The sequence below is a fragment of the Pipistrellus hanaki genome (assembly GCF_964339955.1).
Source record: "Pipistrellus hanaki genome assembly, chromosome: 1".
Classification (NCBI taxonomy): Eukaryota; Metazoa; Chordata; class Mammalia; order Chiroptera; family Vespertilionidae; genus Pipistrellus; species Pipistrellus hanaki.
Genome location: NC_140503.1, coordinates 197,033,842 through 197,060,213, shown reverse-complemented (window position 1 = coordinate 197,060,213; position 26,372 = coordinate 197,033,842). Strand labels below are relative to the sequence as shown.

At 45.0% G+C, this 26,372-nt stretch overlaps 1 protein-coding gene across 1 annotated transcript in view; it reads right to left on the bottom strand.

Moving 5' to 3' along the window:
* SEL1L3 (SEL1L family member 3) overlaps nucleotides 1-26,372 on the bottom strand; it is a 114,291-nt gene that overhangs the window by 5,768 nt on the left and 82,151 nt on the right. The window contains exons 16-23 of the mRNA XM_084890501.1: nucleotides 24,436-24,563; nucleotides 19,709-19,792; nucleotides 12,114-12,204; nucleotides 11,900-11,984; nucleotides 10,759-10,868; nucleotides 6,594-6,721; nucleotides 5,618-5,720; nucleotides 5,464-5,536 (exon numbers count right to left, since the gene is read on the bottom strand). Coding sequence (XP_084746627.1) covers nucleotides 5,464-5,536; nucleotides 5,618-5,720; nucleotides 6,594-6,721; nucleotides 10,759-10,868; nucleotides 11,900-11,984; nucleotides 12,114-12,204; nucleotides 19,709-19,792; nucleotides 24,436-24,563 — 802 coding nt within the window. The remainder of the gene's footprint in view (nucleotides 1-5,463; nucleotides 5,537-5,617; nucleotides 5,721-6,593; nucleotides 6,722-10,758; nucleotides 10,869-11,899; nucleotides 11,985-12,113; nucleotides 12,205-19,708; nucleotides 19,793-24,435; nucleotides 24,564-26,372) is intronic.

Genomic DNA, 26,372 nt, shown 5'->3' with positions numbered 1-26,372 from the left:
GAGTGGAGGTCCTGAGAGGGCGCCGAGGGTAATGAGGTAGGACATCGCTCTGCTTGCAGGTCACTGCTTCTTTCACGTGCACAATATTTTGTGTCATTTTACTGTAATTTTAGTAGAAACCTCATTAACTGGAAGTGTGGAGGACAGGAAAAGAGTGAAAAAAGGTTTAATTAATCTTGTTTGTGTCATCTTCCTCCTACACTGGCTAACCACCCAGGCAGAAAGGATGAGTCGGCTTAAATTATGAATGTTTTGAGTAGGCTGACATTGTTTTAAAAGGCTACCCAGTCATACCGAGGAGCTGGTAGTTCTGCACATCTCACTCTGTACTGTGTATTCTATCCTATATTATAAAAGGCTAATATGCAAATCGACTGAATGGTGGAACAATTGGTCGCTATGACATGCACTGACCACCAGGGGCAGACGTTCAATGCAGAAACTGCCCCCTTGGTGGTCAGGGCGCCTCCATAGGGGGAGTGCTGCTCAGCCAGAAGCCGGGCGCATGGCTGGTGAGCGCAGTGGTAGGGGCGGGAGCCCCTCCCCGAGTGCATGGATTTCGTGCACCAGGACTCTAGTTTAAACATAAAGATTGAGCTGATGTAAGTAGGGCAGGACTCTTTCTTTGAAATGGTCATTTACATTTTCTCCTCTCTTCTTCTCTTTCCCTTCCTTCCAGTAACCAGAATCCATGCTTTTTTTTTTTTGTCTCAGGGGAGATTTGTGGTGGTACAGAAATGGAGTTGATTTTAGACATACTTTGCTTTGGGATTTTATTTTTGGGTGTGTGTGTGTGTGTGTGTGTTTTTTTTTTTTCCAAAAGCCTGAGTCCATTAAGGCAATTATGCTTGGCGTCCCTGACAGGGAGGGGAGAGGAAGAGTGCCTCAGAGATGCGGTGAAGCGGGAAGAGGAGCTGTGGAGCCTGGGAAGTGGCTGAGCCCAGCTGTGGGCTGCACCATCAGGGAAGCCCCCGCCTTCAGCCCTCGGAGGAAGACTTGGAAGGAAAAAGGCCATCGGAGCCCAGCTTTCGCAAAGATGATGGGACTCTCCTGTGACCCAGAAGCTGCCAAGGCAATGAACCCAGAGGGACTGGTAGGCCCTGGGGCGCTGTGTGTGTCCTGTTTTCAGACTTGTGGCCATATGAGTGTTGCTAGTGTCACCTAAGACCCAGGGACCTCTGCACTACCGGGGGAGGTGTCAGCCCCAAGACAGACAGAGCTGCCTGGTGGAATGGAAGCTAAGAGTCAAAAATAAGTTCTCTTAGTCTAGCTGGCATGGCTCAGCAGCTGAGTGTGAACCTATGAACCAGGAGGTCACAGTTCGATTCCTAGTCAGGGCACATGTCCGACCACATGCCCAGGATGCAGGCTCAATCCAGTGTGGGGCATGCAGGAGGTAGCCAATCAATGATTCTCTGTCATCATGGGTGTTCCTCTCTCTCTCTCTCCCTTCCTCTCTGAAATCTCTCTCTCTATACACACACACACACACACACACACACACACACACACACACACTAGAGGCCCAATGCACAAAATTCATGCAAGAGTGGGCCTTCACAGCCCCTGGTGGCTGCCTGGATCCAGATCCCTTTCTTGCAGCCACAATCCTGTGGCTACAGCTCTGGTTTATTCTGGAAGGACGTCTAGTCTAATTAGCATATTATGCTTTTATTATATATATATATATATATATATATATATATATATATATACACACACACACACATATGTATTCCCTTAAATGAAATAAAATAGATGTGTAGTATTTTTTGTGTACCTATTTTGGTGCTTTTGATAGACTACTCAACAACTCTGTTTGGATGCTTTTAAACATTCTATGTTTTAGAAAGAGTCTCACAACACAGAAGACCATGCTAGGCTCTGGCAACTGTGTCTGTTTTGGAGATAAACCAAGCTACCCAGGTGCGAGAGAGAGAGAGAGAGAGAGAGAGAGAGAGAGAGCGAGCTTTCAGAGAGGGAACATGCCCTAGGACATTGCTCCTTGAGAACTAACATTTGGGGAGTTCCAAGCATTAAACATCCTGTTGTCTCAACTACAATAGGAGGGAGCTGTACTATTTCCTTGGGGGAAACAGAGGCACAGATAGGATCCCTGCTCAAGGTCACACGGCGAGTGGCCGGGCCAGAGTCCCAGCAGCATCCTGACTCCGAGCCTTTGCCTTTAGCTACTGGCGTGCGCTGCCAGCCTTCCGAACGCGGGGCAATTTAATGTGGCAAGCGCAGCAAAGTGTTGAGTATAAATCACAGAGCATATAAGCTCAGGGGGGAGATGAAGGTAGCTGGAGCTGAACGCAAAATGGATGGACAGCTCAATTTAAAGGCTGGACCGTAAATCACTAATTTTTAAAAACAACTGACTGGAAATATGCAAGTCACGAAATGACAAAGATCCCTGACTGACAGCACAAATTCCTGCATAAGGCTGCTGAAGGTAGACCCCTCATTCTCAAACCAGCCCCTCTTCCTTACTGCGCTTGCTTCTCCACACCACGCTGCCATCGGCATCTGGGACATCTTTTCCCTTCCCATGGGGCAGGTCACCAGCCCATTGGGGTCACACCAGTGGCTTCTCCCCTCTCTGTGCCTCTATTGCCCTGACCTCATCACCCCATCACTGATGGAATAGCACCCTCTTATTTCACAGTTATTGACAGGTATGCACTTAATGCTGACAACCTGAAACACATGAAAATAATTTACTATAAATTTAACTTAACCCTAGTTCCACCAGAGCTGGTAGGCACCACTGTGGGGCACATTCTGGAAATACATGGAGATTTTTTGTTTTTACTTCTAGGCCCTGATGACTCAAAGTGCTGTCCATGGAATAGCAGTGTGGACATGACCGGAAAGCTTGTTAGAGATGGTGAATCTCAGGCCCACCGGGACCTGCTGAGTCAGGATCTGCATTTAACAAGCTCCCTGGGTGGTTCGTGTGCACATTATAATGAAGAAGCACCGGGCTAGAATTTAGATATTGAAAAAGATATTACTTTATGATAATTAGTTTCTCCTTACTTCTCCTTTATATTGGTGTGAGGACACTCTTAAAAAAAAAAAAAGAAAGTATGTAGGCAGGGTAATTATTGTTCATTTCAGGGTACCAAAAATGTGCTGCAAAATACTTCTTATGTAAGGGGACAAGAGGTCGGAGGCAGATGATAATGGCTGTTTGAAAGTACGGTGAGTCTGGAAATTCTGCTGCCCTACATGCTCTCTGGGACTTTATCTTGTGATTATGGGGCAGGCCACTTCATTCCTTTGGCCTCAATTCTTCATCTGGAACATGAAGAACGGATAATTAATTTTGTTTGTTTTTTTTGGTTGATCCTCACCTGAGGATATTTTTGCCATTGAGTTTTAGAGACAGTGGAAGGAAAGGAGGAAAGGGATGGGGGTATGGGTGGGTGAAGAAAGAGACAGAGACAGAGAGAGATATATATTGGTTGCTTCCCGCATACGCCCTGACTGGGGCCTGGGACCGAACCTGAAACCCAGGTACGTGCTCTTGACTGGGAATTGAACCCATGACCCTTTGGCGCGTGGGCCTACGCTCTAACCACAGAGTAATACTGGCCAGGGCTAGAATTAAAAATTTTTAAAGATTTCATGCAGATTTCTCTAAGGCTGGCCAACAGGGAGAGAGGGGATGTTAAGGAAGAAGCAAATGAAAAGAGTTCGAAAAAAAAAAAATGAAGAAAATGTGGGAAGGAGTAAGGATACACAGGAAGAAAAATCTACAAAAGGGCATGCCGGGCAGGGAGAGGAGAAGATGGAGGGACTGAGAATGAAGACTTCGGATCCAAGCAATTCCACCAGCCCATGAATTTTCATGGCGACCAGCTGGCATCAAATCATAAAGGCAATTTTTAGTTCCTCCATCGGAATTGCATTTGTAATAATCATAACAATATTTCTACAGAGTAAAAATGACAACGATAATTTGAAATGGAAAACAGTGACAAGATGCAAAATAAATGGCAACAAATTTGGGGACGGGACAGAATTTGCATGGGGAAAATTTATAAGCCGGAACATCACAAGGCCCCAGAGCTGGGAGGGCTCTTGCTGGCTCTCTGTTAACCTCCTCAGGTAAGTCAGCGGGAAATGATTCCGTATTTTACAAGAAGCCCCCTGTAACAGTGACTTTTGTGTCCCCATCGAAGTGGAGGTGAAAAGTGTTCTTTTTGCTTGTCATTATCTGTGACAGAAATAATGGCTACGCAAAGGCTCCATCCAATGCTATGTTCAGTCCTAATGTGTCCGTTTGTAAATGTCCCTGTTGGTCTTCATGAGTGATTATGTCCTTTGAAACCATCGGAGATGGCAGGAAACTATAATCCTCCATGAGAGATGTTAGCAAATTTGAGCACCTACTAAGTATGAGACCACAAATGACAGACCTTCCTCCAACCCAGCTTATGATCCAACAGGGCATATAAACGTAACAGCTAATATTTACTGAGAGGGCTTTATAAGCCAGTAAGTGTAACAGCTAAGATTTAACTACAGTTGTCTTTTGGTAAGTGTCATGTATATATATTTTTTTCACTGAGCCCTTTTCCCATCCCTGGAACGTAGTTACTATTATAACCTCATTTTATTGACAAGCCATTGGAAGATAAAGAAGGTGAAATGACTCGCCGTAAGTAACAGGGCCAAGTCTGGACTTTAAGCCCAAAGAGAAAGACAGAGGCGTCCATTTCCTTAACTATTGCCCTACACTAGCCTACAAAAAATAATAGCAATGTGTGGAAGTCACACTAAAATAAATGTTCACTTTGCATTCCTCCTTAGACCCTCCCTCGAATCCATGTGGCTGGATATATATTTTCATTTTTGGATATATTTTTTAAATTAATATATTTTTATTGATTTCAGAGAGGAAGGGAGAGGGAGAGAGAGAATCATAATGATGAGAGAGAATCACTGATTGGCTGCTTTCTGCATGCCCCCCCGGAGATCGAACTCGCAACCCAGGAATGTGCCCTTACTCAACCACTGAGCCACACCTGCCGGAGGGTGGCTGGGTATTTTTATTCACCATGGGTGCTTGTTTATCATCTCATTTGACTTGCTGTCCTTGGACTGGGATACAAAGGATAAGCATTCATGCTGGAGGGGCCTCCTGCCTGGGATTTAAGGCACACAGAGGTAGAATTTTGCTAACAGATATTTTCAATGGGGGAAGACATTCCAGTTCAATTTCTTAAGTTTCTTACTAAAAGAATTCTGCTTACTTTGAAAAACATAATAGTAATTGGCGTCTTCCATCGCCAGACATTATGCTACACCCCTTGGAGGACCGTCGACCCCTGAATGACCATCCTAACCAAAGGAAATAGCATGGCCCAGGGCAGGGGGAGGGAGAGGGTGACTTTTCTGGTAAGGAAAGGAATTGCTGTTTTTATATTGCCCTGGCCTGTGAGAAAGCCTTACCTGAGACGGACTGGAAGTACTGCAGGGTCCAGGCGATCAACACGGACAGCAGGAAGGTTCCCAGGAAGTAGATCTACAGACACCGGAAACAGGCGTCAGATAACTGACAGGGGCTGGGATTGTGTGGGCGGGGCCGGCGGAAGAGGGTACCTACCAGGGCAGAGTGCAGGACAGCACCCCAGATGAGCCGGAAGTGAAGGTAGAGCCAAGCCAGGGCGCAGGGGCTCAGGGACTCCTCACTACTGTGGCTCCAGCACCTGCAGACACAAAGCAGAGGGCACCTTGAGGTGTCAGCCAGATTTTGGTGGCATTATTCACGATGGGCATTCTCAGACCCTCAAACCCACCTCCTTCTGCTTGGGGATAAGCAGGCACACTTGAAATGGGAGGCAAAGGAAAATAGGCAGTTCTGAGGGGTTGAAGCCTGCCCTACAATGTGAGGATCCTGCCAGAAATCTCAGGAAAAGGTCACTTCTGTCCTTAAGACCAGTAAAACGCCAACAGGTCAAGAAGGTCCCTGAAACATAGGACTGCTGGGACAACACTCCTGTCCAAGGGTCTCTCTGAATTCAGACACCAGAATGCTGCCCTGTCATGCAGAAAGGCATGGTCTAGCTGAATCCGGTTTGGCTCAGTGGCTAGAGCGTCAGTCTGCAGACTGAAAGGTCCCAAGTTCAATTCCAGTCAAGGGCATGTACCTGGGTTGTGAGCACATCCCCAGTGGGGGGTGTGCAGGAGGCAGCTGATTGATGTTTCTCTCTCATCGATGTTTCTAGCTCTCTATCCTTCTCCCTTCCTCTCTGTAAAATAATCAATAAAATATATTGAAAGAAAAAAAAAGAAGAAGAAAGGCATGGTCTAATTGAACACGTTATTTTTTCGACTCTCCTAGAAAACCTTGGTCAGCACCTTAACTTCAGATCATGCTCATTCTGTATCTTCAGCCTCAGAAACTAGAAGACGGAAGTAAGTTTGGGTCCAGCTGAAGGTTCGCAAATCAAAACAAATCCTGAGCCTTTTCAGAGCAAGAAACGCTACAACATAAGAGTCAGGCTAATTTGAACCAAGTAGCCAATGGCATCCACTGGGTCCCTCCAGATTCCACAGAATTAAAGAGGTTCTGAACTCACCTTTCGTATAGTTCCTGGAGAATGGAGATGTTATTTGCATGGAGAGTTGGGTCAATTTCCAAGAAGTCCAGAATGTGATGTGGGATGACAGCACCTTCCTCAATGAGCAGGGCCAGGTTAAAAAATCCCTGTAAGCAAGCCACACACCAACCTCAGCAGCTTCTTACAATAAAACCCAGACACACAGCCTTCCTCGGAATGTAAACTTTTACAACCTCTAGCTTTCCCCCCCGCCCCAGTCCCCAGAGCCAGATGGCTTTGTCATCGTCATTGATGAATGGTTCCCCTAAACACATGCGTCTGAGAAATTTATTTGCAAGAGAACCAGGAGGCTTTCAGAGGATGCTGGGTCCCATCTGCTCAGAAGTCAGCCAACCGGGGACCTGTCCTTTCCTGCTCATTCTCTCAAAACAGGGCTCATGGGAAAACGCGCTCTTGTGTCACCGGCAGAACCAGACACTGAGGCGAAGGCCATGTCCATCACTTACAACTGTGCCTGGGGTCCCCATCGGCAGGTCAGAGACCCACCAAAATGCTATTGTGGCTGGGGGTGTCACTGATGACTGACATTCTCATGTAGGGAGCCTCTCCTATGCACAGAATAATGGACGGGTGTTTGTCTCCGCTCCCCACGCTGGGAAAACCTCCTCTCATGGTTCCTCTTGGCACAGACCTCCACTGTGGTACATTTCCCTACGCCTTCCTTATCATGCACCTTGTTCTTGACCCTCAGAGGCGGGATCTGCCTGGTGGGGCTGTGCAGGTCCAATGAGATAACAGAGTTAAGGTCCTTCATCCAGGATGGGAGCTGTGATGCTACCTGGAGGTGACACACTGTCCAACACAAGCCAGGCAAGTGGCCAGACCAAGAAATAAACAAGACGGCCGTACTTAGCATTAGGGCTTTACAGATTTCACTGCCTTGCTGCTCCTCAGAGAATTCATGGTCCTGTTTCAATGACATCTTCTCCTTTTGGCTTTTCCTTTCAGTTGCCACTAACAATCTCAATAAAAATCATCACCCGGCCGAAACAGGTTTGAGCGTCAGCCTGTGGACTGAAAGGTCCTAGGCTCGATTCTGGTCAAGGGCATGTACATTGGTTGCGAGCACATCACCAGTGGGAGGTGTGCAGGAGGCAGCTGATCGATGTTTCTCTCTCATCGATGTTTCTAGCTTTCTATCTCTCTCCCTTCCTCTCTATAAAAAAATCAATAAAATATATTTAAGAAAAAGAAAGATAATCATCATCTGCCTGGGTGTATCACCAGCACTCCCACAAGCATCCTATGCAATAACTATGATAAAAATATCAGCAGCTAGCATTTTCTTACGAGATCAGATGAGATCGGGCGCGTTCAGGGTGGTATGGCCGTAGACGAGCTAGCATTTTCTGAGTGCTTGCTCTGTGCGAGGCATTGTTCTGTTTTATATATATTCACTAAATCTCATAGCAACAAATTGAGATAGGTACTATTATCTTCCTCATGTCATAGATGAAGAAACTGAGGCACAGAGAGGTTAAGGAATTTGCCCAAGGTCACACAGCTTGAAAGGGGCAGACCTGGGATTCAAACAGGAGCAGACAGGCTCCAGAGTTTCCCATCTTAAGCTCCACCATGTTGCCAAATAACCTCTAAATAGATGGAAGTGTTAAGTATCTTTAAGATGTACACACACACACACACAGAGAGAAAATACAATATTTCTCTGCACTTTGAAAGGAAGGTGCTCTTAAAACAACGTATTAGAAGAAAAGAAAACAAATGACTTATAAAAATTTAAAGTCTCTGAAGAATGGAAACATAACAAGATTGGAATAAATGGGAAAATAGGTTGGAGGAATATTTATATGCAATGTAATAACGTAAGATTCATTATCTACGAGGCAAATGTATAAAAAAACTAACTTGAATTTAAATTTTCAAAGGTGTCAAAACTTCAAAACTTCAACAGGCAACAAACGAGCATAGAGAATTCACATAAAAATATGAAGAGTAAATTATCATACACAAGTACAATATATATAAAAGTGTCCCTCCCCACTAGTAACCAAATAAATGCAATTTAAAACAATAAAGAAGTATCGACTTAAAACTATTCAGTTAGCAAAATTAAGTTATCAAAACACCCAGTGCGGACAAGATTTCAGTTACCCTCCTTCCCTTCACCACTGCTTGGTGATGTATTAATTGGAAAACCCTTTCAGAAAGTAAATGGCAACAAACCATTATTAGGTAGCTACAAAATGGTTTAGATTGTTTGACTTAGCAATACTATCCCTCAAAGAAATTATTCAAATGAAAATAAATGACCAAATTCCACAGCACAACACCAGAAACCTGTTTCCTGAGAGGGCAACAACTATTCCAAATTCCATTGTGCAAACGATCCTGATTAGCAAATGCATAAGGAATGAGAGAATAAGCTCTTCATTAGCACACACAGTAATAATTGTTGCAAGCTGTATGGATACTAAAATTAGTAGGTAGCAATTTGAGGAGAAATGGGATATGTGCGTAGTTGCAAACTCTCTCCCAAGATAGCTATAAATGGGAAAGAGAACAATATTAGCTTTACAGGGGAGAAACCCAGCAGAAAACACCTTAACCAAGTCACTCAGATCAACCTCACCAGCAATAAGACATCCTATATGCCCCATAGGGTACAGTGAGAAGGGCACATCACTTCTGTGCTGTCCTTGTCCCAAATGTATAATCTGAATCTATTCATGAGAAAACAGAAGCCAGACCCAAATCGAGGGACATTCTACAAAATACTTGGCTGATTAATATTCTTCAAAAGTTTCAAGGTCATGAAAAACAAAGAAAGGAGGAGGACCTGCTACAGATTGAAGAAGATGGAAGAAATATGACAACTAAATGCTAGGTGGCATCCTGGAATGGAAGAAGGACCTTAGTGCAAAAACCAGTGAGATGCAAATAGAGCCTGAAGTGTACTTTATGGAGCAAAACCAAGGTGGAGCTCTTGGTTTGATAACAGGGTTGTGGTCACGAAAGATATATCCCTGAAAGGGAGCTGGACAGAGGGCACACAGCAACTCCCTTGTCCTCTTTCCATAAATCTAGAGTCTCTACATCTAAAAAATTCCGAAATAAGTCTAAAACAGGTCACTGAGAGCAAAATCCTATTGCCAAAGAGCTGGCCCAACTACACAAGCATACCACTTCCACTTGGACCACGCTTCCAGTTTCCTGAGTTTCTACCTGGCGAGTTAGTTTCACGGAATCTGGTAGACAGACTCCTGGCCTTGGAGCCAGAAGACCTGGGTTGAAGCTCTGGCTGCTTCACCGACTACCTGACCGCTTGGCCTTCAGCAATGCACCCCCTTGTCAGAGCTTTGGTGTCCTCGACTATAGAATGGGTCTAACAATCCCCACCCTACAAGGTTGCTGTGAGGATGAGGTGGGAAAGACAGCAGGAGGCGCTCAGTAAAGGTTCGCCACATGGTTAGTGTCCTCCTCACAGGGCCTTTGGGAAGGACTAGTGAAAATGGGTGGGAAATGACTGCCATCTGCGAAGCATCCTCCTACATAATAAAGAGGGAATATGCAAATTGACCATCACGCCATCACAAAGATGGCAGCGCCCATAGCCACAAGATGGCAGCACCCAGTCCCCTCAGCCCTGCCGGAGTCCCATAGTCCTTTCAGCCCCACTGGGGTGGGGGTGGAGGTGGCAGGTGCATGGTGCAGCCAGACCCACCCTAAGCCCCCCAGCCACCCAGGGCCAGCCTGAGGCACAGGCAAGCCTCAGATGTCAGCTGACCAGCCACCGAGGGCCAGCCTAAGGTGCAGGCAAGCCTTGGATAGCGGTTGCAGGGCAGGCCCAAGGCACAGGCAAGCCTGAGATGGTGGCTTCCCAGTCGCCCAGGGCCACTGAGGCTCAGGTAACCAGGGCTGGCCGAGGCCTGTGCTGCCGGCAGTGGCAGCAGCAGAGGTGTGATGAGGCATCGCCTTCCCGCCCCTGAGGGGACTCAGACTGTGAGAGGAGGCCGGCCAGGTTGAGGGAACCCCCCGCTTCAGGGCACGAATTTTCATGCACCGGGCCTCTACTCTATATACAGACAGAGAGCTGGTGAGAACTCTAGGCTTTGCGAATGGGCACAGCCAAGAACTAATTTTTGTTGCTGCTGCTGCTGCTTACCTGCGAGTCCCCATCCAGTGCTGCTTGGGCATACATCTGCACAGACAGCTCCAGGTCCTGTGACTGGTTTTGGTGGCCATAGTAGTAAAGGTCTCCCATTTTCAAATAGGCTGCAGGGCGAAAAGCACCGATGCATTTGTCCGGGGGTTTTACTTCAGACTGACATCTTACATGATCGGCCCATTCTCACAACGGAGAGTTTTTCCCACCAGACTCCTACCGCAGAACATGTTTGGGGTGTGTGTGTTTTTCATGTGTCAGTAGAAAACACACACACACAGCGCTTTTCTGCTGAGTACCCACATTTCCAGACACATTTTCCTGCTTTGCTTGGTAGCCCTCCCGAACATATATATGTATTTGTGAGAATTGCAGCCCAATCAGCCAAGGACTGGGGGTTAGGGGAGCACTTTATTTCCCATCTGAAATTCTGCTGCCTGGGTTTGATGACTAAAGGGCATTTCTTTACTCAACCGTATGCATTATTTTTCCTCCGAAGAATAAGTTTTGTTTAAGAGTGTATGTCTCACTCAGGAAAATAGAATCAGGTCATTCAAAAGAGGGATTTCAGTACTGGGAAGGAATAAAATTCATGCTCAGCCAGGGTGTTGGGAGAGCTGAAAAGGCAAATGGCATCCCGAATACCAGCAATGCAGGACGCTACGACCATCCATCCCTGTGTTAAAGGGCCTGCTGGGACCATGGAAATGCAGTCACTGGCAGAGAACAGCCCAAAGCAGAGAGAGGAGCCAAATACCTATAGGCTCCGCTACTCCTCCCATCCTGTAGTCTCCCGCCACAGCCTCCCATTGGCTGACACTAATCAGAAGCCCCAGAGCAAAGGAGTCTGGGAATTGCAGTTCCTGGGGCTAGCCCTCTACCCTACAGAGCAGAAGGTGGCAACCCACCACTGGCTCAGACTCTGTCCATCACGGCTTTCTCTTTTGGACGGTGGGCGGGGAGACATGTGCTGCATGAGGCTGAGAGCAGATTTCAGTCATGACCTTAATAGCAGAGACTCTGCACTCTCCCCTAGTTGTTGAGAAATATCACACTGCACACAAAGCCCTTAGGTGTTTCCTGTTACTAAGGATTAGAAGCCTCCACGGCTTCAATTCAGCACCCGTTTTTCTATACATACCAAACGAAGGAGCATCAATTTGAAAAACAGAGAAGTTATAGTATCTCCAAACACAGTTAACACCCAAGTATCTCTTGGCCAGGTCCTAAGGGAGTGAAGGGGGAGAAAAAGTAAACTCATTAATATTTCAGCCGAGTGACTAATTCTGCATCCCTAAAACCCCATCCATCATCCTTCACCTTAGAGCTTCCATTCAGAGCACGCATTTACTCACCGGCCTCTCCTCGCAGATGTGCGCTAAATTTGTCTGTGACACTTCAATACCCGTTTCTGCTGCTAACACATAATACAGCAAAGCTTCGTGCCTAAAAATAGACGATTAATAAGAAATTTCATATAGCGGCTCTTACTAATATTCACAGGGAGCTCGCTATTCTAACATAAGGGCCCAAAATAAGCAGTTTCCTTTTGAAAGCACAAAACCATGAGTTTGTTGGCTTTTTTTTTTTTTTTTTTAAATAAATACTGTTGTTAAAAATACTGCATGCACTGATTTATTTTCTGTCTTCAAGGCTGAACTAGCAGATAAGGTTGGGATCTAGTTAATGCAACAGCTACCTCTACTGGCAGAATAGCAAGCGGAACAGCCTCAGGTCCCCGGATCCTCCCTTGCTTGGAGGAGTGAGCGGTATTAACACAAAGTCCTGGGAGTCCTCTGTTTTGTGAAAGGCTTTGTGGGGCTTAGGGTTCCGAACAAGCGTAATTAAAGCTGGGCTTTTGTGGCGCACAAGGCGTCTGGCAAAGGAGATGCAGCTTACAGGAGCGTGGATCGCAAGGGCCAGAAGCACATATAAACAAGTAAAAGTTTGACACCACTAGGAACGGAATAATTGTAAAACAGCGAGACCATTCCTCATCTGTTGAGAGGTTGCCACAGGATTCATATTACCAGGAAGGGCCAGGGGGCTGGGGAAACGGACATATTCCTACCATCACTGCTGGTGGGAGGGCCAGTGCACGTACGTGGTGATTGTGGGAAGCCCTGAGAATGCTCACACCACCTGCCCAACAGTTCTCCTGTCAGGGTTCATGCTAAAAAAACAATCAGAGACGTGCAAAGATTCTGGGACAACAGAGTTTATGGCAGAGCTTTTGCTATGTTTAAAACATTTTAAAAAATGGTAAGAACTTAAATATCTGGAAATCAGTGACTATTTAAATTTACCCACAGCGTGGCCAGTATGGCTCAGTGGTTGAGCATCGACCTAGGAACCAGGAGGTCATGGTTTGATTCCAGGTCAGGGCACATGGTCCAGATTGCGAGCTCAGTCCCCGGTATGGGCTGTGCAGGAGGCAGGCCATCCATGATTCTCTCTCATCATTCATGTTTCTATCTCTCTCTCCTTCTCCCTTCCTCTCTGAAATCAATAAAAATATATATTTTTAAAAATCAACCCCTGGTACAGCCACTTTCAGATGAGGCCATAAAAAATGATGTGAAAGAATACATATCCAGAAATGTGAAAAGATGTCTATGCAAAATTATCTGTTCAGTGAAAAAAAAAGAGGCAGGATAAAAACCAATGCGTTCCATTTTTGGAATAAAACCGAATACACACATTCATACACACACACACACACACACACACACACGCAGCTATATATATATGCCGAGAAAACTAAACCATAAAAATTATCTACCCAAAACCTAACAGTGCTTTTCGTTAGGTGGTGAGAATGCAAGTAACTTTTATTCTTTACTTTTGACTTATCTGATTTCCTCCATTTTCTTAGTGTCATCCAGTTTATGAATAAAAATGTATTTTACCATAAAAGTTATTTCGAAAGCATCTTTTTCATCTTAAGTAGCCGACATGAAGAACTCGCCCTTGACTCCCACTCCCGCTAGGAAGTGGGTTAAGGAAGGACAGGGGGCGGTGGGCGAGGGGGACGAAGGGAGGCAGACTCTGAGATCACCTTTTTTACATCGTTACGGCAGCTCTGGCAGATCATCCCTCGGGGACAGAGAGGTGACTGGGAGTCAAGTTAGAACAGCGGATCTTCAATCAGACACGCTGCAGGTCATGGGCCACGCGGCTGCTGAGCGAGCTGATTCTCCATCTCCGAGACACCCGGCCAATTAGCCATGACTCATTCTAAGGAGACACGAAGCTGGCTAAGCGGTGTCCCCTGCACAGGCAGGTCAGCTAACAAGCCCATGACTGACTGGAGCCGAAAAACCACCTCGAAGAACACACAGGCGTTTCCTTTTTAAATTGATTTCAGAGAGGAAGGGAGATGGAGAGAGAGAGAGACATCAACGATGAGAGAGAACCATAAATCAGCTGCCTCCTGCACGCCCCCTCCTGGGGATTGAGCCCAAAACTCGGGAATGTGTCCTAGACAGGAATCGAACCCAGGACCCTTCAGTCCCAGGCAGATGCTTTATCCACTGAGCCCAACCAGCAAGGGCCACACAGGTGTTTTCTCACACGGACTGCAAACATCATGTTTGGTGACCAGAATCCTCAAGTCCGACCCAGCACCAAGTCCCCGTCATTCCGTCATTCTGCAATAAGGTCCTGTTGCAAAGGTCTTATGATCTCAAGTGTCTCCTGAGACACTGGGGCTTGCACCCGTGCCTCGGTTTCCCCAGGGATGAGTGAGGGAAGGAGATGGTGGACCCTTGCCAGCCCAAATGTGAATACTGAGCCGGCTCCCTCTGCTGCTGTGGCCTCATGGAATGTGACTCGTGTTATTAAACTGTAACAACATGAGTTTTTCTTAGCAGTCGGGCAGACTATTAGAATTGGCAGTGAGGGCGGGGGGCAAGGGGCACCAGGCCAACCCTCCCGCAAGACAGAGTCACCATAATAAACTTGGCAAAGATAGTCTCTCGTGTGGTGGGAGAGGAGCGGGAGAAACAAGGTTTATAGAGAGACTTTCCCTGTCCAATAATTGCATAGGCCGGGAGGAAATTTCATAGAGCCCTCGTGCATTTCCTTTGAAGAAGCGCTGCGATCCATCAAAAGGAGGCGCCAGGAAACAGCGAGGTCAATAGAAGTGCCGAGCAGAAACCCACCTCTGTCTTCCATCTTGCAGAAGCAATCGGCAGAAGCCGGCGCACCCTGACTCCACCGCCATCTATTCTCATGTACGGAGGAGTGAGCTATAGGCCGGGGTTAGCACACAGGAGACCACATTTCCTCGGCTTCCTCAGACTTCCCAGACACACCACCTCTGCAGCAACCCTGTCCACATTCACACTCCCTCCTCTTTGCTTGTGTTTCAACAGAAACTGCCCAAAAGCATTGACTACAGATATGTCTAGACTTGTATTGTTGGGATAGTCATGTCCTCAGCATTTGCTATGTTCAGGAAGCCCTCAAACAAGGCACAAAACCATACTGCCCTTCTAGAAATTTCTTCAAGGCTTAGGAAGCCAGCCAGAGCTTTGAGTTTTATTTCCATTGTGAAACTGTCTCCTAGACGGTCACTGGAATGGGGAGGTGGGGTGGGTGCAGAGAGGAGGGAATTTAGAGTAAAGAACGAGCCTGGGGCACATCTGCTACCCTCTCGCTTCAAAGCCAGCGCATACATTTATGGAACTTTCCTAATGATGCTGCGTAACAACTCTGAGGGCTGCTGGCTGTGAGCTGTGCATCGGACAACCTCTGAGCAGCTTCTCCAACAATTACATTGTTTTCTCTGTGCTCCTTGCTAATGATGCCTGAAGCAGCTCCAACTGGAAGGAGGGAAAACAATCCTGGGGTCTCAGTGGATTTCAGGGCCCCTGCTCCATTGCCAAAAGGTGAGTCTCTCTTTAAAAAAAACAAAAACAAAAACCACAAGCATATTTTTATTGATTTCAGAGAGGAAGAGAGAAGGGGAGACAGATAGAAACATCAATGATGAGAGAGAATCATTGATCGGCTGCCTCCTGCACACGCCCCCCCGCCCCTCCCCTTTGGGGATTGAGACCACAACTGGGGCATGTGCCCTTGACCAGAATCGAACCAGGGACCCTTCCCTCAGGCTTACACTCTATCCATTGAGCCAAACCAGCCAGGGCAACAGGCGAGTTTCTGGGCTGGGACCTAGCATGTCTACTTATCTTGCCTCAAGCCCACAATAATCGGTTTAAACACTGGGGGTGTATTTAAGACAAAGAGCAGTAAGATACACAGTTCACAGATAAAACACATGCAGAGGTGAGGCAGAGAGAAACGAAACATGACAGCTGGCCTCTCCTTTGCTGATTGCTCCCGGTGTCTGAGGACAGCCTCAGGCAAACATTATCGTCCCTATTAAATGCTTACACAGCAAAAAACAACAACAACCAAACAACCTTTTTTCCAACACAACACCCACCTCTTTTCAGCTATCCCATAGAAATCTTGGAGCAACACAGAAAAACACAAGCTCATCAAACCTGCATGAAAATAACTCCAGAATAAATTCACTCACAGAAAACGTAAGAAGGGGATGGACTTGGGACATTGATGGATGGTGTAGTTCTGTGATGGCAAACTAGATGGTACCAGAAAAAGCCATGTTGTGGGGAGGCCGTGCTCTTATATTTCCTATTTAACCCCCAGGGCAAGTGTGGGGGCTCAGAGAGAGGAAAGCACTCCTTGTCAAATAGATTTTGACAAAACTTTCCCACTGTCCTGGGCAGTAGATGTTTCTTCCTGTACCTATGAAAAGGCCTCATATTTAGATGGAGACTTATCCTTAGTAATATTTTAGTGCTTAATCTTATTTTAGCATCAAGATTGGCAAGGCTATTGATGATCAGCAGGAGAGTCCATTGATAAAATCATTTTAGAAAACAAATAGCATTATCTTACGAAGTTCCCTTCTCCTAAGTTTATATTCTAGAAAAACTCTTCCTCTATGGATCAGGAGATATATAAAACATGTTCATGGTCGCATTGTTCTTAAAACAAAATAGTGGAAGTCACCCATAGACGTGTTAATGGGAGAATTGGTAAGTAAAATGTGGTATAGGATAGCAGCGAAAAGGAACGACCTACAGGGACATGCATCCAAATATATGAATCTCAGAAACATAATGTTAAGTGACAAGATTCATGTATAATAATATTCTAATGACAGAAAGCTCGGAATCAAGTCAAACTAAATCTATTGCTTAGGAATATACCCATGTTTAGCAGAAAGAAAGAAAAAACTATAAAGAGAGCAAGATTTAGGATGATGGTTACTTCTGGATACTGGGGCTGGGGGTTGGGTTTAATCTGGGAGGGACATACAATGCAGGGAGTTTCAACAGTTCATTTTCTTAAGGAGGTGGGAGGTTTACAGGTGTTCGTTTTATTGTTGGAACTTACATATACATCACATATTATTTCGTATGCATCAACTCAGATCACAAAAGAAGAGAAAAACAACTCAACTGGTTCATGCCACTTCCCCAACTCAAATGATCAGCGCCTTTTACCAGAACTCTTTCTGGATCTTCCTTCACTTCACCGTTCTTTACGGCTGTTCGGGGAAGCATCTCACAGTCCAGCTCTGCCACATCACGACCTTCTCTCCAAACCATCAACACTCCCTGCTGCTGCTCCACAAAGTAAGCAGAAAGTACATACCCTTCCTTTCAAACTTCCACAAAGTAGCACCTCTTTGGTCTTGTTGTATAGCACTCCCTGTGCAAATCTTACCCTCGGGGCAAACTGGTGGCTTAAAATTTTCTAGAGACTTCCAGAATTTTCCTACCTCTTTGCTTTTGTTCCTGCAATTCCCTTCTCAAGAAATGCTGTTCCCTGCATGGCTCCGTGGACATGCCATCACCCCCTGAGGGCCCCCATTATAAAGGTTGACCTAAGTCCCCCAAAACCAGGTAGCATCTCTTCCCCCTCAGAATCCCCAATGTTCTTCAAATACTATTCATGACGCTTACGTTATGTTTGTTCTACTTGCCTTAGCTCATTCACTCAATAGTTTCTGAGCACTTCACAGGTGCCATTAGGTGCTGGGCACTGGGATACAAATCAGAGGGCAATCAAAGTAAAGGGCAAGTATGATCCATGGAAGGACCCAAGCAAGGAAGAAGTTGGCCAGACTCCGGGGCACGTGCAAAGGCCCAGAGGTCAGACAGCACAACAGCCCTGTGGGAAACTGGAGGTAGTTCAGCATGAGGAAGAGTAGAGGCAGCAAACTATCCTAAACCCTTCTTGGTGACGTCCCTGAAGCTCATGGCAAGGTGCCCTGCATGCGAGTTGACTCAGTCAAATCTGATGAACTGAATGCAAACAAACAAATGGTGTAGAGCACACTTAATTCCCTGATCCTTCCCACCAGGAAAAGAAAAATCCATCTCTGTGGTTGCAGAGTCTAAGAAAGATAGCAGGCAGCAGGCCACATAAATCTTAATTCTTCTTGACGTTCACTGCAAAATTTTAAATGTTAAAGGGCTGCTAAATTCAAAAATAGGCAAAAAATAAAATAAAAATAAGCCTAGCTACTGACTTATCCTCTTTATGGGAAAAGGTGTCAGACATCTTGAGGTGTGTGTGTGTGTGTGTGTGTGTTTGTGGGTTGTGGGGGACTGTTTACAGATGTGCTCTCTTTTTGGGAATGTCCCACATATAATAACACTTTGCTATCTGAGTGCTTAGTTCCCCCTAAGAAGCTTGTGAGGAGCCGGGGTGGGAAGTTTGGAGGGCACCTATAGAGAATGAGCTAAAGTCAAATATGGGAGTTTTGCAAGAAGAAATAGCACAAGACCTGTAAGGTATATCAATTAGAAAATAATAATTTCAAGAAAAAATGTCTTTCCTGCTGTGCAAAGTGAGGCCACATATAATAAACTTCCACAGGAGTTCATAACAAACATTGCGGCTTGGTGCCTTTTTCCATTGGGTTCATTTCCCCTGCATTATCTAAGTTCAGGTTCTCCATTACGGAGATGCTATCTTTTGATTACGTGGGCACCCACGGACCACAGGAGAAAATAGTGTTCTTTTGGGCTCATATTTAAATTTTTAATTAAGGTTCGGATCAGAGAATGATCGATGGTGAGTCTGGTCTAATGTCTCCGAGGCAGTGTTCCGAAGGGATATGTGCTGATTTGCATAGCCTTTTCAGTTATTACTGAAATACCCAGATCATTTAGGCAATAAACCAGCCAAGAAAATGGAGCCCAAGGGAAAAGCAAGACGGAGCGCTAGCACTGACAGAAGGGAGAAAGATGAAGTCACGTAGCATTGGGAGGGACGTGCCCTTCTTTGTAAAATCAAGTAACAGCAAATGGGGGGGATTCGCAGTCCTCCTGTGGGGCGTCAGGAGGGTTCTGCATCTGCTACCTCCATCAGAAGAAGGTCAGAAAGGGGAGCCCATTTGGCTGTGACAGTAGAGGTCTTGTGAGTGACTTCCTGCAATCCCAGGCTCCTGGCCACGGAGGATGCAGTACAAGCTATGGAAGGATCTAGCCTGAGCCCCAATCTGGATCTCGGCTTCCCACAAACAAGGCAGGAATCCCAGACCTCTGGTGACCCGCCAGCGAGAACCAGAGGGTCAGCCAAGACGCCCTGCGCTGTGTGTGGATTCTGAAACCACGAGAAACAAGCTTGAGGCAAAGAAGTCAGCACATTCATGTGTCTCTCAACTTGATGAATGTGCATGTTCCCTCTAGAGAACTAATTTTTGAGTATAATTAAACATGGAAATGCTATGTTTCCCAATCACCAGCCAATCAGTCTGTGATACTCCGAATAGGATTATGGAGAGGCCGTGATTTCCCTGCAAATTGCTTTTTTTTTTTTTTTTGGTTGCATTTTCAAGCTCCGTCTCAGATTGAAAAGCAAGGGCCGAGGAAGTTCAGGGTAGTGTGAGTCCCAAGCTTACCAGGAGCCCTCCAGGTAGGCGTTGAGGCCTTTCCTAATGACGTGGCCCAGGTAGCCATTCTTCTCAGCTATGTGCTTGGCCCACCTGCAAAGGAAAGGGAAGAGGAAAATATCCAAACTGGCAAATTAAATAATTGCTTCTTTTTCCATATGATGGCAATAAATCCCACTTGGGGAATATTTTGCTTGTTAGAATTTTTACAGAGCAACAAACCAGAACTGAATGTTAAGAAGGTAAGGAGAGAAACATTTTGAGAGCTTTGTAACCGGGGTCCATTCTGAGCAAAGCTGAGGTGTTGTGGTTTATGGAAACAAAGACAGGACAGGAAAGGTTGCCAATGAACAATAGCCACCACTACAGGGAAAAGAGGATCTTGGTTTTGGCATCTGTATGGTAATTGATCAATAATACTTTTCTTTTCCTAGCTTTATTTTAGAATGAAGATTTATAACATTGCTTGGGTATTTAAAATTATTTATTTATTTATTTTCATTTGAAAAATATTTTTATTGGTTTCAGAGAGGAAGGGAGAGGGAGAGAGAAACATCAGTGATGAGAATCACTGATTGGCTGCCTCCTGCACGCCACCTACTGGGGATTGAGCCGGATATCTGGGCATGTGCCCTGGCCGGAATTGAACCATGACCTCCTGGTTCACAGATCGTTACTCAACCTCGGAGCCACCCCAGCAGAGCTAATTTTATTTTTAAATTACAGTTGACATTCAATATTATTTTCTCACTAGTAGCCCATTGCATGATATTGCGCACAGTACGCCACTTGCCGCTTCTGCGGGAGCCAGCGGGAACTGCAGCTCGTCGCTGGGAGCCGCGCTGCTTCCACGGGAGGTGGGATCACCGTCTCCTCTCAGGGCCTGTGCTCGGCCAGGGAGGCTGCAGGCCATCCCCCATCCCCCAGAGGCAAGCTTCCCGCCAGGCTGCTCACGCTGCCTGCTCTCAGTGGCAGCCCCAGTGGCCGCCAGGACTGGGGGACTCCGGCAAGGCTGAGGGGACTGGGCACTGCCATCTTGTGGCTATGGGCACTGCCAACTTTGTGATAGAGTGACAGTTAATTTGCATATTATACTTTTATTAGCTAGGATACTTTCAGGTGTACAGCATAATGGTTATATAATCATAAACTTGACAAAGTAGTCCCCTGATAGTTCAAGTACCTACCTAGCATTGCACATAATTATTACAACATTATTGATTATATTCCCTATGCTGTACTTTATATCCCCATGGCTACTAATTTGTACTTCTTAATATCTCTTCACCTTCGAAAAGATCATCTTTACCAAGAGTTCTAGTACTTCATTAAAACATTTTTATGGATTTATTATAAGGTTTTCGTATTTTGTTTCTGCTCCCTAATTTGTCCTCAAAGGGGGGGGGGGGGTCTATCATTAATGAACTAGCTTATTGTAATATTTAGATTTATAATCACTAAAAGAATACATAACTAACAAGTTAATGAAATGGGGATATGGAATGCTTTAAAAAAAATATTTGATCTAGCCCTAGCCAGTTTGGCTCAGTAGATAGAACCTTGGCCCATGGACTGAAGGGTCCCAGGTTCAATTCCAATCAAGGGCACATACATTTGTTGAAGGTTCCCCGGCCCTGATCGGTTTGTGTTCGGAAGGCAACCAATAGATGTGTCTCTCTCATGTCAATGTTTCTTTCTGTCCCTCCTCCTCCCTTCCAACTCTCTCTAAAAAATCAATGGAAAAATATCTTCAGGTGAGGATTAACCAAAATAAATAAATAAATAAGTAAATAGATAAATAGATTAACACAAAGGAAGGGCAAGAAAAAAGAAAAAAGGCACAAAAATAGATGTAACAATAAGGAATAGATGGAACATTTAAAATAAAATATATCCTAATTAAATGTAAGTGGTCTAAATATACCAATTGAATACTAAAATTGTCAAGCTGACTAAAAATACACAAAAAAATTATATGCTGCTTTTAAGAGACATAGTTTAAATAAGGACAAAGAAAGACTGAAAGTAAAGGGGTAGAAAAAAATAGAACATGCAAATTCTAACAAAAAAAAGCTCACATAACTATTTTAACATAAAATGTAGACTTTACAGACAAGGACCACCGAAGAGGACACTGCAAGATGATAAAGGAACCAACGAGGAAGGAAAAACAATTCTCATTCTATTTGACCCAGTTATTATTCAAAATATCTAGTGAAAAACTGACAAAACTAAAAGGAGAGATAGACAAGAATACACTCATAGTGGGAGATCTTAACACACTTCTTTCAATAACTGTTGTCACAAGCAGAAAAACACACCCATCAGGAATCATATAGAAGATCAGGCCAACCTGATATAATTGATAATACATGTAGAATGTTGTTGTGCCCGATGAGTTCAGAAAACACACTCTTTTTAAGAGATGATAAAACATGCATCAACATTGACCATATGCTGGTCATAAAGCAAGCCCCAACAATCTTCAAAGGATTGAAGTCATTCAGAATATGCTCTCCAATCACAATGTGTTTAAACTGGATATCAATAACAAAAGGATAACAAAAGTCCGTGGAAATATATGAATGATCACAATACTAGTAAGTATCCTCACCAACGAACAATGACAAAAGCCTCAAGTCTGTCTCAGGTGAGTTTCATCACTGAGTTCAGGTAGATGTGTTCTCAAATGCCTTAAGACACCCCCCTGGAGAGGCGGACTATAGTGTGAGGGTGATCTACACCGAGGTCTGCACACCTTTTCTACAAAGGGTAAGACAGTAAATATTTTAAGCTTTGTGGGCCACCTATGGTCTCTGCTGCATATTTTTCCATGTCTGTTTTACAACCCTTTAAAAATGTAGGAAGCGCTCTTAGCTCTTTGGCAGGCCACATGTTATGTGTGGGCCATAGTTTGCCAGCCCTTGTAAAACATGATCAGATGTGCATGACATCAAAAATGGGCCTCCTTGCCCTAACTGGTTTGGCTCAGTGGATAGAGCGTCAGCCTGCGGACTCAAGGGTCCCAGGTTGGATTACAGTCAAGGAATGTACCTTGATTGTGAGTTCATCCCTAGTAGGGTGTGTAGGAGGCAGCTGATTGATGTTTCTCTCTCATTGATGTTTCTAACTCTCTATCCCTCTCCCTTCCTTTCTGTAAGGAATCAGTAAAATATATTTTTTTAAAAATGGCCCTCTTGTTCCCTGTTCTTCAGGAAGCTTCTGTAGGATGTGTTCTACCAAAATGCAAGCGTTAACCAAGAAAGAGAAAGAAATGGGATCCAACAAAGAGGACCAGAAAGCCAGAGATGAAGGGAAAAGATGACCAAGTCAATTTCGGGAGGGCAGCTGTGGCCTGAACAAAGACTCCAGGAGAGAAGTCACCAAGATTAAATGGATACCTGGTGGGTGTGGACAGACTTAGAGATTTAGACAACTATAGATGAAGTGAGAGATCAAGTACGTGGGAAATGATAAGTACACAGAAAGTCAAGCAGCTAAAGAACAATAAAATATAATTACTACTCCATAGAAAACAGCAACTTGTACAAGAAAGAAAAGGTAGTCATAGAGTACTACATGGCTCAGCTGTGACTAGCATTTATATAGTCATAATAATGCAAACCCCGATACTAATCTAACCAAAATAATGACATGCTTATTGGCAAGCTGGGAGAGAAATAAAAAGTGGGAATGTGTGGGGTAGTGAGATGGCAGAGTGAGAGGGAACTGTATCTTCATCTTTCACAGTTAGACATCTTAAACATGTCTGTAATGAAGATGACAAGAAATAATGGGAGATGCATGTTATTTAGCAGTAGAGGCAAAAAAAAGTATGGCTAAAAATGTGAAAATGATAGTGATTTATTTTTAGGAGCAGGAAAAGGTCTGGTGTGGTATAGGCAGAGAGTTCTTTTTTGTTGTTGTTTTTTTTCTTATCGAATTATTTTCTATTTATTAGATTCCTTTTATTTTTGTCTTGTCAAATTATTTGGATCTTTAAACTATGTGAACTCTTATCAGTTTTTAAACTGATAAAAATTAATTTTTTTCCTCTTTTATTATTAAGAAGTTTTATTTTTTACTTCTACTCTGCCATCTTGACTACAACCCAATAAAAAATTTTTTTAAATGCAAAAAAAAAATAATAATAATAATAAAAAATAAAAAAAGAAGAAGAACTCTTCTTCCAGGCACAGTGAAGATAGCACTGTAGTCCCCTCTATTTGCAGTTTCACTTTCCAAGGTTTCAGTTGCCCACGGTCAACTACAGTCCAAAAATATTTAAATAAAAATTCCAGAAATAGCAACTCCTAGTTTTGAATTGTGTGCCACTCTGAGTATCACCATGAAATCTCAAGCCATCCCACTCTTTTCTGCCCGGGACATGACTCATCCCTTTGTCAGGCGTCTCCACACTGTAGACACTTCCCCACCCATTAGTGACTATTGCAGGATCACAGTGCTTGAGCTCAGGTCACCCTTAGTTCCCTTAAAGATGGCCCCAAAGCACAAGAGTAGTGATGCTGGCAATTCAGATATGCCAAAGAGAAGCCGTAAAGTGCCTCCTTTAAGTGGAAAGGTCTGTATGGGAAGGGAAAAACACAGTATCTATAGGGCTTGGTACTCTCTGTAGTGTCAGGCATCCACTGGGGGTCGTGGACCTATCTCTGAAGGAGAAGGGGGGCAGATGTGGATGGCCTTCCCTTCACACCCCGCATCTGCTAGATTCTTACACAACAGCCTTCTCGGGGTCTCTCGGGAAGGTCTCCAGGTTGCCTGTGATATAGTAGAGGGAACACCACAAGGTTCCTTCGATGTGTCCGCCTTGCGCAGCCTTATGGAAGTATTCCGCAGCTAACGTCTGTGAAGAGAGATGAACAAACGTCAGTCTCCTTGGTGAGGAGTCTCCCTGGCGGGGCTGGTTCCCCCGGAGCCAAGGCATTATCACAGGCTTATCACTTCTGACATCATTAAGGAAACCAAGTCAAGTAAGACAGCCAGTCACAGAAGCCAGCCTCTGGCCCTGGCGCTCTGTTGATTAGGCTGGCCAAGGAAGTAAGACGACATGTAACTAGGAATGTCATTGTCACCTCATTTGATCCTCTTGTAACCCCTGACAGCAAGATAGAAGACTGTATTAGAAGTCACACCAGGCGAAAATTCAGGAATTTGCGTTCCTAACCTTGCTTAAGACCTTTCTTCAAACTCATGCACAAAAACTGCATTTCCAGGAAGAAAGTGAGAATTAGAAAATGACAATAAAAAACCCCATGCTCTCAGATGTGTGGGAGGATTCTTGCAATGCATAAAAATATACAGTCTCACAGTAGTCAGAGAGAGGTGGGGGGGGGAGGGACACTTAGGTATATGTTCTGCTGATTACTATTATTTTCCTGAGGCAGTGAGCTGACATTTTTAAGCATGGGCTTTGGAGTCAGAGAGGCTTGGGTTCAAATCCCAGTTCTGCACCTTACTAACTGTGAGACCTTGGGCATGTTAATCTCTCCACCTGAGAGATTTTATTCAACTAAAAAATGTGTTGCCCGGCCAGCATGGCTCAGTGGTTGAACATTGACCTGGGAACCAGGAAGTCATGGTTTGATTTCTGGTTGGAGCATATGCCCATGTTGTGGGCTCCATCCCTAGTGTGGGGCATGCAGGAGGCAGCTGATCAATGATTCTCTCTCATCATTGATGTTTCTCTTTCTCTCTCTCTCTCTCTCTCTCTCTCTCTCTCTCTCTCTCTCTCTCCCCCTTCCTCTCTGAAATCAATAAAATACCTATATTTTTAAAAGTGTGGTGTCTGATAGTACCTAGCATGAAAGGTTGTTGTGAGGATTAAATGAGAAAACAAATTCTCCAGGATTAGCATGGTACTTCATGAAAAATAATGAGATTCCCCACCCCCAGGTCTGCTGCTGCCTATCCCATAAATGGCCCTCCATGCTTTCCATCTCAACAAAGGCCGTGTGCTCCAGAGTTGTCCTGATGCCTCTCCCTCTCACACCTCACATGCAATTCTGCGAATCCTGTACCTTGACCTTCAAAATATACCCAGAATCCAGTCACGTTGCAGCCCTTCATGGGATAATGCCCATCATTTCTCACTTGGATCCAATGCTTAACCCCGTCCCCTCTCTTGTTTCCTGCAAGCCTAATCTCTGCTCAGATCCAGGAGCCTTTTAAAACAGCACATCCTGCCCCAGTCAAAGCTGTCCCAGGCTTTCCCATCTTGCTCAGAGCAGCGGAGTCATCACAGTGACCTGGGCCCCGGCCTTTCTGACCTGTCTCCCACCTCCTCATCTTCTTGCTTCCTGCTCCTGCAACTCTGGCCTCCCTGCCTTTCCTGGAGCTTCTCAGAGCTTTTACCCTGGCTGTTCCCTCTTTCTGGAATGTTCTCCCAGATACCCACAAGATTCCTTTAGGATCCTGTACAATGTCACATTGCTAGAGAAACCTTCTCTGATCTCCTCTATAAAATAATATTCCCCAACCTCTACCCTCCCTGTTCTCCTGCTTTATGTCTCCCCATAACATCCTCATATTAGATATTTAATAGTCTGTTGCCTTTCTCTCCCGTTGCAATGTAAGCTTCCTAGGAGCAGAGACTGTTTAGTTCATTGCTGTATCCCCGTGCCTAGAAGAGCGCCCCACATGGTGGGTGTTCAAT